The 15326-nt window shown below is 38.1% G+C and overlaps 1 protein-coding gene across 1 annotated transcript in view; it reads right to left on the bottom strand.

The window, feature by feature from the left end:
* Nucleotides 1-15326, bottom strand: part of LOC144523298 (adhesion G protein-coupled receptor D2) — a 107844-nt gene that overhangs the window by 70449 nt on the left and 22069 nt on the right. Inside the window, exons 16-20 of the mRNA XM_078258770.1 lie at nt 12833-12935; nt 8846-8999; nt 8401-8534; nt 8127-8242; nt 6441-6561 (exon numbers count right to left, since the gene is read on the bottom strand). Of these exons, the coding sequence (XP_078114896.1) occupies nt 6441-6561; nt 8127-8242; nt 8401-8534; nt 8846-8999; nt 12833-12935 (628 nt within the window). The remainder of the gene's footprint in view (nt 1-6440; nt 6562-8126; nt 8243-8400; nt 8535-8845; nt 9000-12832; nt 12936-15326) is intronic.

The following is a 15326-nucleotide window of genomic DNA, read 5'->3' as shown; positions in this document are numbered from 1 at the left end:
CATCTGTTAAGGCCTAAATACTTAAATAAGAGCTCCACGTAAAAATCATCAGGCTCATGTTTTTTTTTTTTTTTGCCGAATAACAGAAAAATAAAAAAATAAAAATAAAAGCCTACTTCTGTACAGAACACTGGCTTATTCTTACACATGTGGAAATCTTTTAGAATCAAGATTGATCTTAAAAGTGGAGGCATATTTAGGAGCAATTATGCTATAATATGATATCATTAGCACAAGTAGGCAGCCACAAAACATAACTTACGGGCACCAATCAGAGAAAACTGTGTGGATACTAAACATCAGAAAATGTATCTCATCGGTCACTCGTTCTTTCACTTATACTCACTGTGTCTTTTATAAGGGACAGGTTTTCTTTAAGACAAGTACTGAACGATTTTTATGTATAAAGTTGATTTTTTTTTTTTTATTGTGTTATGTGATCATCTTACTGAAACGTGAGCTCTAATTGACCCACTTTTCTTTTACACAGATGTGTGGCCTGGCAAAGCCCTTGCTGTTTGAAACATTTGTAAAATTCAATGTGCAGACCACCTCTGTTTTACTAAGATGGGTCTGAGCGTGGTCTCATTACTGGACTTGACAGCGGCTGTGGCTCAGGTGGTAGCGCGGTCCTCTACCAATCGCAAGGTCGGTGGTTCAATCCCTGGCCGTGTAGTCGCATGCCGAAGTGCGACACTGAACCCCAAATTGCTCCTGATACTGCGCCATCGGAGTGTAAATGTGTGTGAATGTTAATCTGAATTATCTGATTAGCAGGTGGCACCTTGTATGGCAGCCTCAGCCACAGTGTATAAATGTGTGTGAATGGTGCCTGTGCTATGTTAAAGCACTTTGAGTAGTCGTTAAGACTAGGAAAGTGCTATATAAATACAGTTCATTTACATTTAAATAACATAAGGGACATATAGGCAAAAGCATAGAGCAAAATGTTGAAAATGCTAATTTAGTTCTATTATACATATAGTATTCTTCAGATGCTTCATTTGCTATTTTGTGGCCTACCAATCACTGAAAATCATAACAAGGATGTGCGTGTGGTCCTAGAAATCTGTCAAATTTGTTTTAAATGTGTTTTCTTAAATGAAAAAATATTGAAGAATTAAAATAAAATCTGTGCATCTGACGTTGTGAGGTCTGGAATGCATGTTGGGTGGGATTCTCCACCTTAAGGGGCCACATCTTTGAAGTGGGAATGGTTATGGGTTGTGAAAGGCTGATACTGATATCAATGGTTCTGTGTTACAGCTGCGGTCAGTTCCACATCCAGTCTGATGTTCATTAGTTGCATTCCAAAAACTGACAGTAATTTCCCACAATCTCTATTTAGTAGAAAAGCCTCTGAAAAAGCAAGTGGAATGTCTCATATGTAAAACAAAAACTTCAGAGCCACATTGTGTTAGTTTGTGTGCTCCAAATCAATAAGTTTGAGCAGAACTAAAACAAATCACAATATCGTCAACATAGGCCAACATATTACTCCACATATTAAGTCCACTCAATAACATTTAACGATCGCCCAACCCAAATAAAAAATAAACATGTCAATGAAATGTAATGACAAACTAAATGTATAAAGATCAAATTTGATCTCAGATTTTCCAGCTGTGGTCAGTGATAAATGAGGTGGTTGGCATTACTGGCTAGTATTAGGTTATATTTAATGAAAGGCTGATAAACTCATCACTCTGAGCTTTTCCATATCTGACAGTGATAATGCTTTGTGCATTAAGCTACATGGGGAATAAACCCAACTGACTGAAGTATGAATACAATTTTGTAGTAACTGAACTATAGGACCGACAAAAAAGAAAAATCACCCTTTCTCAAACAATCACTTCTGATGCTATAAATGCTTTGCTTACTCACACACCAAATATCCCATATGGCAAAAATCAATAAGCAGAGCAACACCATATTGATCATATCTATATCTTGTATACACTCTGATGTCATGCTCCACTAGCCAAGTGTGTTAGTGTGCGTTTATGGAGGAAGGGGGTTCTGCATTTGTTTCAATGGAAACAATATTCATGTTGAAGCCTTAAGTTGCATTAAAACTGCCTCAGCTAAAAGGCCACTTTTCCAGTCAATTGTTCTTTGCATTATTGGGTGTCTAATATGGCTTTGGATAGTCTGATGTCAGTCTGTGCATTATTTGAATCCCCACTTTTAACGTGTGACTAAAGTAACCCTTGTGGAAATGAATATAATGCAATATGTAACAAACTGTAATGCAAATGAAAAGCAGTTTGTACATTATAGGACATAACATTGATTGGCATTGCTTATTTATCTTAAAAAAAAAAAAGGTCCTATATAAATCTGAAAAAGAGCTGTTATTTCACAATGCCGTTATTAAAATAGTGTCACCGCTTCAAGCTGGTGACATCAGAAAGGATGTCAGGTCAACACTGTGTGCCATTTTCTTTTGAAATTATGAATTACCAAACTAATAAACAATTTCCTGCATTAATCATAGACGTATACAGGTTTTTGTTTTCTAAAGTCAGATTAACTAAGTGAAATGATAAATCACTTTTAAAGCTTTACTGAATGCCTGTAAAATCTCATTACCACTCACCAGTCTGTTCATTTCATAAAAAAATACGAAAACATTGTTGTCACCAGTTCTGTGATATAAAAGCCCTTAATGCAATGTGAATGAATCGGCTAAAATAAATTCTCTCATTGACTTCTCTATATTTCCACACTGTAATGACAAGGCACAGGGTTGCCCTCCACAGGCAGCAAACCGCCATAACAGAAAGAAAAGGATACTTTCCTGACAAAAACCTTGCCTGCAAAGTTACCAAAACAAACCACATGGACTCACTTGCTCTTTCAACAACTTGCGGAGAACAGTCGTTACCCTAACATTTTCTTTCTGACTCCCTAACTTCCTTCACCTCTCTACTGTTTTCTCCCTCTCCTCCTTTCTCTTCCCTCCTCCACAGCTCAAAGTTATTGATAGTTTAAAGTTATGGGCTAATAATAAGATGGACACTGCATGGCCAGGAGCCTATTATACCCAGGTAATGGATAGTGCGGGGGTTTTGAATGACATTGCCCAGAGATTGGATGACGAAGGGTGGAGCGATTTATGGGCTACCCAAAGAGCCCCCCCGTCCCTCTTCTGTCACACGTGCGCACGCACGCACGCACGCACACGCACACTCTATGCTATTTATCTCTAGCTTGATAAAGAAGCAGATGAGGCATGCCTGTATTTATGGAAGATATTCATAAAAACTAGTGGCTCAGAGTAAGAAGTTAGAATCAACTCAGAGGAACAGCATATCCAGTCAAAACTCTGTATGCACCTTGTTCACGCTGTCCAATGCAAACTACATGAATAATTGAGTTTGGTGAAAATCCTAAAAGTCACAACAGCATCTCTCTTTAGCTGCATGAACTACAGGTGCAAATAAGTGGCTTCACAATGACCAGCAAGCATGCTTAGTTGTGTTCTTGTTTGGTCAGCGCCAAACATTAATCAACTTAAACAACTTCTGTGCATAAGTGATAAAGTGCTGATTAAGTATAATAGATACAGTTATGTCCTGGATGCTACTTTCACTCAAACTGAGCATCATCTGCCATCAGTTAATGAAACACAAGTAAAAATCAAAAGCCCTGGTTGCTGAGGTCAGAGCAGCAGACACGCATTTATGCAAGGTCTACAGTATATTTGCTCAAAACGGCCTGCTCAGGTCTCTATTGTGAGAAATAACAGCAACAGCAGAGACACGTCAGACAGTGTTGTCAGGATACAGGGGGAAGAGGAGGAGGACGGAGGGCATGAGGGAGTGCAATGAAAAAGGCTTGTCAACATTATCTGTTTTATTGATTTAACAGTAAAGGCTTGCCGCTTAAGCTTTATGTTGCTTTGGCTGGCCCCATTGAAAATACAACAGCTGCAAATAAAAAACGATTTCCTAAAAAACTTGAGCATTTTTATTTATTTATTACATTTTTTTATCTCCTGCCTGCCAGCTCAGGTTTTGCATGCACTATTGTTAAGGTTTCACACATTTCATCATCTGTATGAGTAGCAATTATGGTGGGACTATGTTCAACTGTGCTCTCCCTCCCAAAGGGATCAAATCAGTGGCATTGAAGAGAGCAAGACTGTCTTCTATAGGACAATAGTGGTCTATTGTAATGTGGGGTCTTATTAACGTATTGGATCATTAAGGTAAAGGAAAACAATGTTGCAACAACGTTACAGCCATGCTTACAGCTCTGTTAAGCCCAGCAATGCTCAGTTAATCAGCATGCAAACACGCTGAAAATTATAATGCTAGCATGTTGATGTTTAGTTGGTATAATGTTTACCATCTTAGTTTAACATGTTAGCATGATAACATTTGCTAATTAGCACGGACTAAAAAGTACAGCTGAGGCCAATGGGACCAGATGATGGTGAATACAAAAGTTTGACTTGCTGAACTATCTGTAAAAATCCATCAATAGTTTGTTAAGATATTCCACTCAGAACCACAAATGTCAATCTCTTGGTGGTGTCATCCTCTGGGGATCAAGATTTTTTATACAAAATATTACAACACAAACACATGTTAAATGATCTAGGTTATTTAATTTTTTAGGAATGTACTGGTATTTCCTTGCCCTGTGCAGCATGTATGACCAAAGGGATGGAATAAGCAATGCAACAACAGGCAAAAGAGGTAGCACAAGGCAAGGTGTTGGTATTTTCTTAAAATTAGGTTGTTAATGTTGTGCTGAGAAGAGATGTTTAAGGATCGGGTCTTATAAGGAGGCCACAGCTGCAATTTTTGTTTCATAGTGTACTTTCATTTGCAATATGACTATCAGGACAGGAGAAAATAATGATTAACGCAGCTGTTTTGCGTTGTTACATTTACATTACAGATCAAACAGATTGTCAGAAAGACAGATTAACAGACAGGTAACGGACCAAGAGAGGTGGGCATACACACAAACAGAAACATTGCTGACAGACAGGTGGACAGCTGAACGAACAAAGACTGACAGACAGATGCATGAAACAGAATAGAAATCCATATGACATGTTAACATGTGAAGCAGTGAAGTCGTATAATAAGAGCCTAGAAAAACCTTCAGTATTAATTACTACCGACATGGAAAAAATATAATTAGATATGAGGGGGAAACAGAAACTATTTATGGCAACCTAGGGACCTTGCTTAATAATCAGACTGCAGCTAAAACCTTTATTGATTTTCTTGTTAAATATACAGCTCAATTGAAGATACAGCTGATTAAAACACGACTACAAATCGCAGCGGCGGATCTGGACATGCTGGGGAAGCTGGGTAATGTGGGGCTGCCAGCCGCATTCAGAGAATTACACGATTTCATCCTCACCTCCTCCTTCATCACTGCAGTGCAGTGGGAAAACAAAGGTGTTAACCAATATTGAGGAAAACCAATATTTTACAAAGTTGTGGCCATTTTCAAATAAAGCTGTGATGCCTACAGGTATACTACCAGAGGCAGAATTTGTTATCATTTTAATATGTATATTTTAACAGTGACTACAAAAAGTATTCCTTTCACAAAATTCTTGACAAAACGACCCATTAAATTTCAGCACTAAAAGCAGAAAATCAACGCTGATAAGCCACAAACAACAAAAATAATGCTGACCTCTGAATACATAAAGCATAAATAATCAAACAAACAACACAAATCAACTTTCCTTGTTAAAATGAAGCACCTGCTTAACACAAGCCAGACCAAGGCCCCCCCCCCCACCTTTCTGTCTCAGCCTTTACACTGACAAATAAAAACCTTGACAGTCTGTGTGCCCTTACCACGAGAGAAAGGAAGAATTACAATGTATAATGGAAAACCTTTCTGTTTCTCATTGAAGAAGAAAAAACTGTTTACAGTCTATAAACTGTTGAAGTTTATTTGAAGTTTCTCAGGCACAAGTTTTAGCTGTGGCATTTTTTAGTCTTACACTTCTTCTACTTTATTACAACTGGTTATAACAGATGTGTGGCTGTTTTCAAGAATGTTCAGGTAGTAAAACTCAAGTTGTATTTCTGTTACCAATAGTGCTTCTGTACATCTGAGAGGGATGCATGTCATTCAGGTATTTCAAAAGCCCAGTCGGTCTTAATTTTTGACGATAGCAAAGGTATATTTACGTTTATAAAAACAGTATGCCAGATTATTTCAGTTGTTCTAGTTTCCTTATTGTTAGTCAATGTATTAAAATAAATCAATAATGTTGTTTCAATCCTGCATTTAATGAATACAAGTATTGAGGAAAACCTTATGTTAACATTTGGATCACAGATTATGCCCTTAATTATTTTATTATTTTTTCTTTTCTATTGGTACTGTGTGTGTGTGTGTGTGTGTGTGTGTGTGTGTGTGTGTGTGTGTGTGTGTGTGTGTGTGTATACCTGGAGGGAGTTGAGAAGGATGAAGATGTAGGCCATGACAATGGAGAAAGGCACCAAGACACCACATACCCATGTCAATCCGAGGATGGGCAGCAACACCAACACTGCTTTCACTGCCGCCCTGTTCACACACACACACACACACACACCATAAACACTCTGAACTGGTTGACTGAGCTGAACTTACACCAAACATGATAAAATTAATTTAAGTATTCCCTAAAAATTGTACTTCCTCCCTAATCGTCCTGAGCTCAATTCTGGGTTTCTCAACTTTTCAGTTCTTTTTGGACAAAACTGAGCAGCTTTGGCAGGCTGGTTGTTCCATATACAACACTGTGTGGCTGGAAAGGCTCATGGGGTGACAACTTCCCACCTTTAATCCGCTTTAATTCTGTTTAGAGTGGAATTATCTTCCCGCTCAGGTGACCGCCAAACCGCACCAGCTGTGTGTGTGTTCGTGTGTGACATGGCGGGCGGCAAGCCCTAGTTTATTTAGCGGAGGAATGTGTTTGAGTTTCCGAGACGGCTGCCACCCAGGGGTGCCAAATGGTTCAAGGCCGGCTTTGAGAACCTTCATAAAGCACCCACTGTGAGCCCCAGTGGACTGAGGTAGTGAAAAAACATATACACTTTAAAATGATTTTCACTGATAGGATCATATACAAGCCTGCTGGGGGAAATCTACTGGATCACACGCAGCAGAGCGCAGCATTTATGTTATACAGTTATGCAACTGTTATTTGAATTGAATTGCATTTTACAAACTCTGCCTGTACTATAAACGACCAGTCACAATCCTCATTAATAATTCAACAGATAGACGTAGAACAAATAAAACAAGCAAACAAGTGTATTGCGTGGATTGATAAGGAGCATACAGAGCTACAGGAGTTACATGTTACTTAAAAACGTAAAAAAAAAATATTTCATTGTATATTGCAAAACCCAAACTATTGCTTGTTTTCTCATTATCATTCAAACCTAGGCTGCAACACATACAGTATTAGATTATTAAATATATAAAATAAAAAATTAAAATGTATATATTGCATCTCACCATTGCAAGATATAAGAAATTCTGCCATCCAAACATTTTAGAGATCATTTCAGAATAGCAATACTTAAATTAGGGCCAATACTTGAATTAGCTGCTGAGAGATGGTATTTCATTTATATGTCTTCAACATGTTCTCAGAGGTTCCCCCTAAAATGCAATCTTCATAATACTATTAATAATACCACTTCAACTGTTACTGTCCTTGTCCTTCAAAGCAGTTCAGTATAAGGATCATAAACTAATAATTAATAAAGTGTTTAGATGCAAGGGTTCAGAAATAACGCTGTGTCAACACATTGGAAATAAATGAAAATGCCAGGTCAATAAGAGCTTTTATATTCAAAAAAGCCAATACTGGCCCAACACATTAGAAAACTCATTTAAATATTTTCTGTATCTTGTCAACAATGAAAAAATTAAGATTGAAGCCTTTTATATGAAAAGCACTAATGTAATCCATTCAAAATGTATTCCATATATAGTTTGATAAATGAGGCTTGCTGTTTTAAAATGACAAATCCAATATAAAATCTTCCAGTTGCTTTTTATTTGATGCCCAGTGACTACCGCTTGTCTGCTCCAAAAGATGAAAAAGAGGACAAATTGCACCTCCTTGTGGTTTGTACCTGATTTGCTCATAGGCTTGTTCCACAGGACTGGTTCCCATGGCCAACATGATGGACCTTCTCTTGGCTGTGGAGATAGTGATGACCACCACCCTGGTCAGTACCAAGATATTCACCTGAAAAAATAGGAGGATACAGAAATGAGAAAAGGCAGAGGAAAAGTGACAGAAGAAAAAGTAAAGTACAGAAAATACCAATTTAATGGTTTATTACATATGTTAACCATTTCAGCCTGAACAGACTACATGGTATGATGAGGATTTAATTTTCTGACCATGATGATGAAGATGACAGGCCCAGCAAAGCCCCAGATAACACCATTCTGGACACTGAGCCAACAGTAGCCGTCGGCTGAGTATTTGCCTGAGGCTGATGCCAGCGTGATGGTGACGATCAATACAGGCAGACCTGGAGGGAGGGAGGTGAATAAAAGAAAAACAGAGAGAAGAGGTGAAGGAGAATAAAGGAGAAGAATAAAAGTACCAAGACATAGATAATTAGGATAAGGGTTAGAAGCAAAATGCATTAGGGAGGGGGAAATGAAACCACATTAAGAGACAATTGTGATGCAAATGGTCACAAACATCAGACAAAAATCTATTATAGTTTAAGAAAAGTATTTTCTTATATTTCCCACAAATATGGTGTATAAAATAAATTGACATCATCAGATTCATGTCAATCCAAAACAACATCAATTTAAAAAAAAGCCTTTGTACCCCAGCCGATGAGATAGTAATACTTCATGTGACGCTCTTCGCTTAGGTTGACTGCAACCACCTTGCTCCAGAGCAGCAGACCCTCCACCAGCATCCAGCTAAATGCTGCCATGAAGAAGAGATGGAGCAGTGCCGCCACAAGTGTACACGCCACCTACAAACACACCAACACAGGCATGCAGACACATGTTACATTTCACATTTAAAGCATTTAGATTAGGCTTTTAAGTGACATGCCCTTAACAGTAAAAATTAATTACCTTAAATTTCCATGTCACAAAGTACATACCAAGAACCTAGTGTCCTTTTTGGCAGTGCATATAAGGGAGAATTTGGTTGATTGCACATTACTATGAATTCTAATTTGCAAGGGTCAGTTTTGTGAGAAAAAAATCCAATCCACATTTGCACAGAACAGGGACGGTTGTGGGAACCAAAAGGAAGTTTAGCTGATAGACTAAAAAAATGCCTCTAGGATCTACAAATGTAAATCTTTCATACACCCATATTTTGAAACTCTTAATAATTAGGTTTTCAGAAATTCAACTACCTTCGTCCTCATTTGTTTTTTTTACTCCTTGCTATTTTCAATATATTATATATATATATATATATATATATATATATATATATATATATATATATATATATATATATATACATATACATACATACACACACACACAGGACCCATAGACATAAACCGACTAGCCAGATGGTTTGTCACACAGAACCATCTGAAAAGTACGGTGGCCCTGAAGTGCAAATCACAACAGCAAATAGAAAAACGCAACAGCAAATCATAAATCACAACAGCAAATAGGAAAACATTTCAATAAATCATAAAACACAATGGCAAATAGGAAAATAAAGCGGCAAATAGGAAAACAAGACAGCAAATATGAAAACACGACAGCAAATAGGAAAACACAACGGCATTAACTTCTACCAGAAAAGGTAGGGCCTATCTAGCAGAGGACGGACCCTCCTGATTGGACAGACGGACTGTCTGTCTTTTAACAGGAAGGAGAGGTGAAAAACATGGAAAAGCGCCTACTTTTACAGTTTTTGCCTATTGCTTACACACTTTTTGCAGAATTTGGCTCATTATGTCAAAACTCTACACACAAGCCAATCAGACATAGCACTTACATAACAACTCATATCTATGCCAAAATGAAACACTGCAATCAAAACTTAACACTCCTTTTTAAAAATGAAATTCTTGCAACAAAACCATACACACAAGCACCATTTGAATTCCTCTTTCATATCACCAGCAACACACTGATGGGCTTTATATAAAACACTGCAGTCTTTGGGTTTCTATTTTTATTGTCATTTTCTCAGACTCAGTCTTCTGTAAAAGAGCTTATGGATCCCACCTTCTGTTCGGATCTGGCCACAAGACCTCTCAACATCACAGGCGATGTCTCTTCCACGTCCGACTCCTCTCTCTCTTTGTCCTCCTCTTACTCTGACTCTCATTGCCTCCATGCTTGCAAAGTTCTCAGAATGGCTTACCTGAGGCCTATCTGCAGTGCTAAGGCTCAGACCGATTGGTCTTCTGTTTTCTGTGCAAGTGTTTTCAGGTGTGTATGTAAGTGCCTACAATTGCCAGATGAGTTTTGCATTTTGAACAGAGAGTTTTCCCAATGATAACAGGAGCTTTCGTTTTTGAACAAAGTGTCTAATGTAAGAAAATGTGTGTAGTGTTTCGCAATAAGTGTGTTACAGAATTGCAAACAAAGTGCAAAGTTGACAATGTGTTTAAGCTATGGTTACACTGTGTTTAAGGTATGCTACACGAAGCTTAGGTATTGAGGCTTTGGTCTAAGCATTGGTTTTTAGTGTGTAAGCAATGGGCAAAAACTGTAACAGACAGACAGTCCATCTGTCCAATCAGGATGGTCCGTCCTCTGCTAGATAGGTCCTACCTTTTCCGGTAGAAGTTAATGCCGTTGTGTTTTATGATTTGTGTTTTCATATTTGTTGTCGTGTTTTCCTATTTGCTGTCGTGTTTTCATATTTGCTGTCGTGTTTTCCTATTTGCTGTCGTGTTTTCATATTGCTGTCGTGTTTTCCTGTTTGCTGTCGTGTTTTCCTGTTTGCTGTCGTGTTTCCTATTTGCTGTCGTGTTTTCCTATTTGCTGTCGTGTTTTCCCTATTTGCTGTCGTGTTTTCCTATTTGCTGTCGTGTTTTCCTATTTGCTGTCGTGTTTTCCTATTTGCCGTCGTGTTTTCTATTTGCCGTTGTGTTTTCCTATTTGCTGTCGTGTTTTCCTATTTGCTGTCGTGTTTTCCTATTTGCCGTCGTGTTTTCATATTTGCCGTTGTGTTTTATGATTTGTTGAAGTGTTTTCATATTTGCTGTCGTGTTTTCCTATTTGCCGTTGTGTTTTATGATTTGTTGAAGTGTTTTCATATTTGCTGTCGTGTTTTCCTATTTGCCGTTGTGTTTTATGATTTGTTGAAGTGTTTTCATATTGGCTGTCGTGTTTTCCTATTTGATGTCGTGTTTTCCTATTTGCCGTTGTGTTTTATGATTTGCTGTTGTGATTTGCACTTCAGGGCCACCGTAGTAAAGCCACCATTGGAAACTGTTTAGAAACTGATTGGACTGTTATAAAATATAAATAATACTTACCATTAACTTATCATTCGTTAATGATTAACCACTCAGTATGATGCATCACTTTATTTGCAGGTACGCCGAATGCTTCAGTAATGGTAATTAATGGTGAGGTAATCATTCGTTAATAAGTAGCAGCTAACTAAGGATCAATCCTTCTTTGGTCTTTAACTACTGCTCAACAGCGCACAAAACCCAGGTTGGCAGGATTAAAGCATGCCCTGCAGCAGCATACAATTGCTTTTAAGCCTTCAACAATGACAATGCTACAGAATATACCTTGTTTGTCAATGTTTTATGAATATCATTATTAAAATATATTACGAGAATCATCCTGTATCATGTCTATTCTTTTTATTACCATAAACCCCATGAACAGATTTCCTAATGATTCATTAATACAGTAACACACAGTCTGTTTATCAGTAATTAATTATTAGTGCTTGAGTCCATCATTCAGTAACTGGAGTGCCTCAAAACCGTGTGTTAAAACCTTGTTAAAATCTGAAAAATGACCTTCCTGATGGTCGGTCAGCCTTTATGGAACCACTTGATAAATTTACAACAAGCAGCCACCTGCCCCCAGGGGTAAAGCCCACCCTGACATGACCTGGGGTCAAATGACCAGGGGTCAAACCAACCACAGGCCATTGAGTGACTACTGAAAGACTGAGCCATGTGTTCTAGCTGATGGATACGACATTAGTGGCCACTTATGTATTCCAAATTGCAATGCCAAAGCATTTGTTTTACTAGGATCCCCCAGTATGGATTTGGATTTCAAGTCTCATTAAGGTAGCTTTTAAAACATAGTGCCATGGGACATGGGATTGGTATTGCTTAGCTTCCGTATCGGGACTCCTGTTTGCCTCTCCCAACTGGGGGCGTGCCATACAGTATATCGTAGGTGATACACTGACTGACTATAGTTGTACCTCATACACCCCACTTCAATAGATCCAAACAATCCCTTTAACATTTAAATATATAGGAAGGTAGACTAAAGCTTAACAGCCAGTCTCAACAATAGCCTTTTTTCTGTAAATGCCATGGATAGTGTATAAACTGAAGCATAACATTTAAAAGCATTTTTAAAATATTGAAAATTAATATTTTATGAAAATATTAAAACTAATTTTATTGTGAAACTCCTAATAACTGCTGTTGAACAAAACATGCTTCCTTGTATCTAAACAAAATAGGTATCTTTTGTTGCTCCCATTTTCAACTTCCAACTGGATGTATTTTTCACATACTGTATCCGTCAACAGCAAGTGAGTTCTGTTTTACTGTCCCCAGTCTGCCCCTTAATGTAACAACATAAGATATTGGTAAATAAAATCAGTTGCCTGTACCTTGTTGTGAATGGCTGAGCCGCTGCAGAGCAGAATCACCTGGGCGCAGATCAGAGCAATGAACAAGTTCTTATGGATGGACGTCCTGTCAGATTTGGGGATGCTATGGACAGAGATAGGGATAACTTCAAGTTTTTAGACATATCTTGTCATAAAATTAGATATGGGTAGAAGTGACAGTATTACAACACAGTGATAACAAAAATGGTACATTTTAAAGCATAGTAGATAGTTTTGGTAATTTAACGTACAATATGCTAACGGCCAATTGGGGTTGAAAAAAAAATGTATGGATGAATAAATAATGAAAAAGTAAAGATCACAATGTTATCTAATCAAATGGGCGTATCCTTTATACAGTAGCCCTTTTTTAGGACGTTTATGTGTCATATTTATTCTCAGCTAAAGCCTTGGCTGATGTTAGTATGTTAACAGGTCACATGTTAACATGTAAACAGGCATTTTGCATGTACAGTAACATTTGGCATGAAAATATTAGCATGTTAGCAAGCATTATTCTCAAAGCAACGCTGAGACTGACAATGATTCAGTCCTAAGTTTCAGAAGTATCCTGTCATAAACCAAAGTAATAGACAAGTGTAGTGCTGGTAGTGCCCTCATCCACCTTCACTGACTCCCAATTAAGTCCTGCATCTCATATAAAATCCTCCTTCTCACCTACAAATCCCTCCATGCCCTGGCCTACACCCCACCCCGAAACCTGCGGTCCTCAGACACTGGCCTGCTCTCCATTCACCACACCAGACTCTGTACCTTCGGAGACAGAGCCTTTAGTGTTGCAGCCCCAATCCTCTGGAACACCCTCCCTGCAGATATCTGAAATGCTACATCCCTGGACATGTTTTAAAAACTCCTGAACGGCCACCTGTTTACCACAGCTTACAACCTCCTTTAGCTTAGCCACAGCAATTCTGTAAAGTGTCCTTGGGTTTCTTGAAAGGCGCTATAGAAATAAAAGTTATTATTATTATTATTATTATTATTATTATTATTATTGCTAGCCCTACAAAAGTGAGGGCATCACAAAGCCCAATAGGATTCATCCTCTTGGGACCATGTCTGTATTTAACTTCACATCAAGATATTTGATTCTGTACCACAGAGTTGGACTGATGGACAAGCTGATGGATTCCTATTTGCGTAGCTACAATATTTAGTAGTGACTAAAAATTGTAATATCCAAGGCTATAACAAGACCTGACTCTGGTTAGCTTTGAGTGCCTTGAATCAGTTTATAGATTCTACTTGTTCTGAACGTTCCACCATGTTGATTGTGTTGCTGCATTCCATTCCAGATCTATGTTTTTCATTAATTCCTTTCTTTCTATTGTTGGTTTGAAGGTGAGATTTGTCTAAGCGATTTTAACATGTTATGCTTACACTCGCAATTTGCAACTACTGTTTAAATTTGTTTTATTGCTGGGCTGATATTTGATCAATATCATGCTGGAAGGCAGTGTATATATGACTCATATAACAGTTCCAGAGTCTTACATCACATCATCTCATACAAATACATACTGTCTTTAAATGGCATCACCAAGTTAAATATTTCCATTTCAGGTAACATAAATTAAATGGACAGCTGAATCTGGTTTAGAAAGGTAAATTAACACAAGAGCCTCTCATTACCTCCTGATGGATTCAGCCTATTTAGACTCATTTAATATCTGTATCACTGCTTGTGTCACCTTAATTTCATGGTGTGATTACACGTCCATCTATGGACATGTGTACTTCTCCTTTGTCTCTGTGTTTGTGTTTTGTGTATTTAAGTACACAAATGCATGTACATCATACACCAGCGTGTGTGTGTGTGTGTGTGTGTGTGTGTGTGTGTGTGTGTGTGTGTGTGTGTGTGAAATGCATGGCTGCACTCTCTGATTTCAGGACAGTCATAAATTGCCAGGGCATCTCCTTTCCAGCTGATTGTGATCCCTCGGTGACCCTAATGTTAATTAACGGCTGCAGAATGCCGCCATAAACCTTCAGAGTGGGCTCGCATGTAGACCACAGTAATTACTGGATTAGCACCAGGCAATACTCACAGCAGCCTTAGGAATAGAGCACGAGCAATACTGTGCCAATGAGTAAACCCTCTCTTTTAAAGCTTTATTGCGTAACTTTTTGATATTAATGAATGTCTGTTACATTCAAGCCATTGCCAAATGAGTTGATACAAAGCTAACTAAGACTATCAGCTCCACAAAACTCTCTCTGTATGTCTCAGTATGGCTATGTTCAGAAGATTGTGTGGGGGTGCTACACGATCATGGAAGGCTTGTATCATGTGTACGCGCCACAGTTTTGTTGTCATTACTGAGAATTCCTCATGGGGGCAACAGAAACTACGCACTACAGCTTTAACTATACGGGAAAGAGTGTCACATCAAACCCCATGAGGAGATCTGAAAGTCAATGGTGAAATGCTGATGTTGTTTCAGCATACCTAAATTAAAAGAAATACTATAAA

This window comes from Sander vitreus, chromosome 9 (genome assembly GCF_031162955.1).
Source record: "Sander vitreus isolate 19-12246 chromosome 9, sanVit1, whole genome shotgun sequence".
Lineage (NCBI taxonomy): Eukaryota > Metazoa > Chordata > Actinopteri > Perciformes > Percidae > Sander > Sander vitreus.
This window is presented reverse-complemented; position numbering and strand designations above follow the sequence as displayed.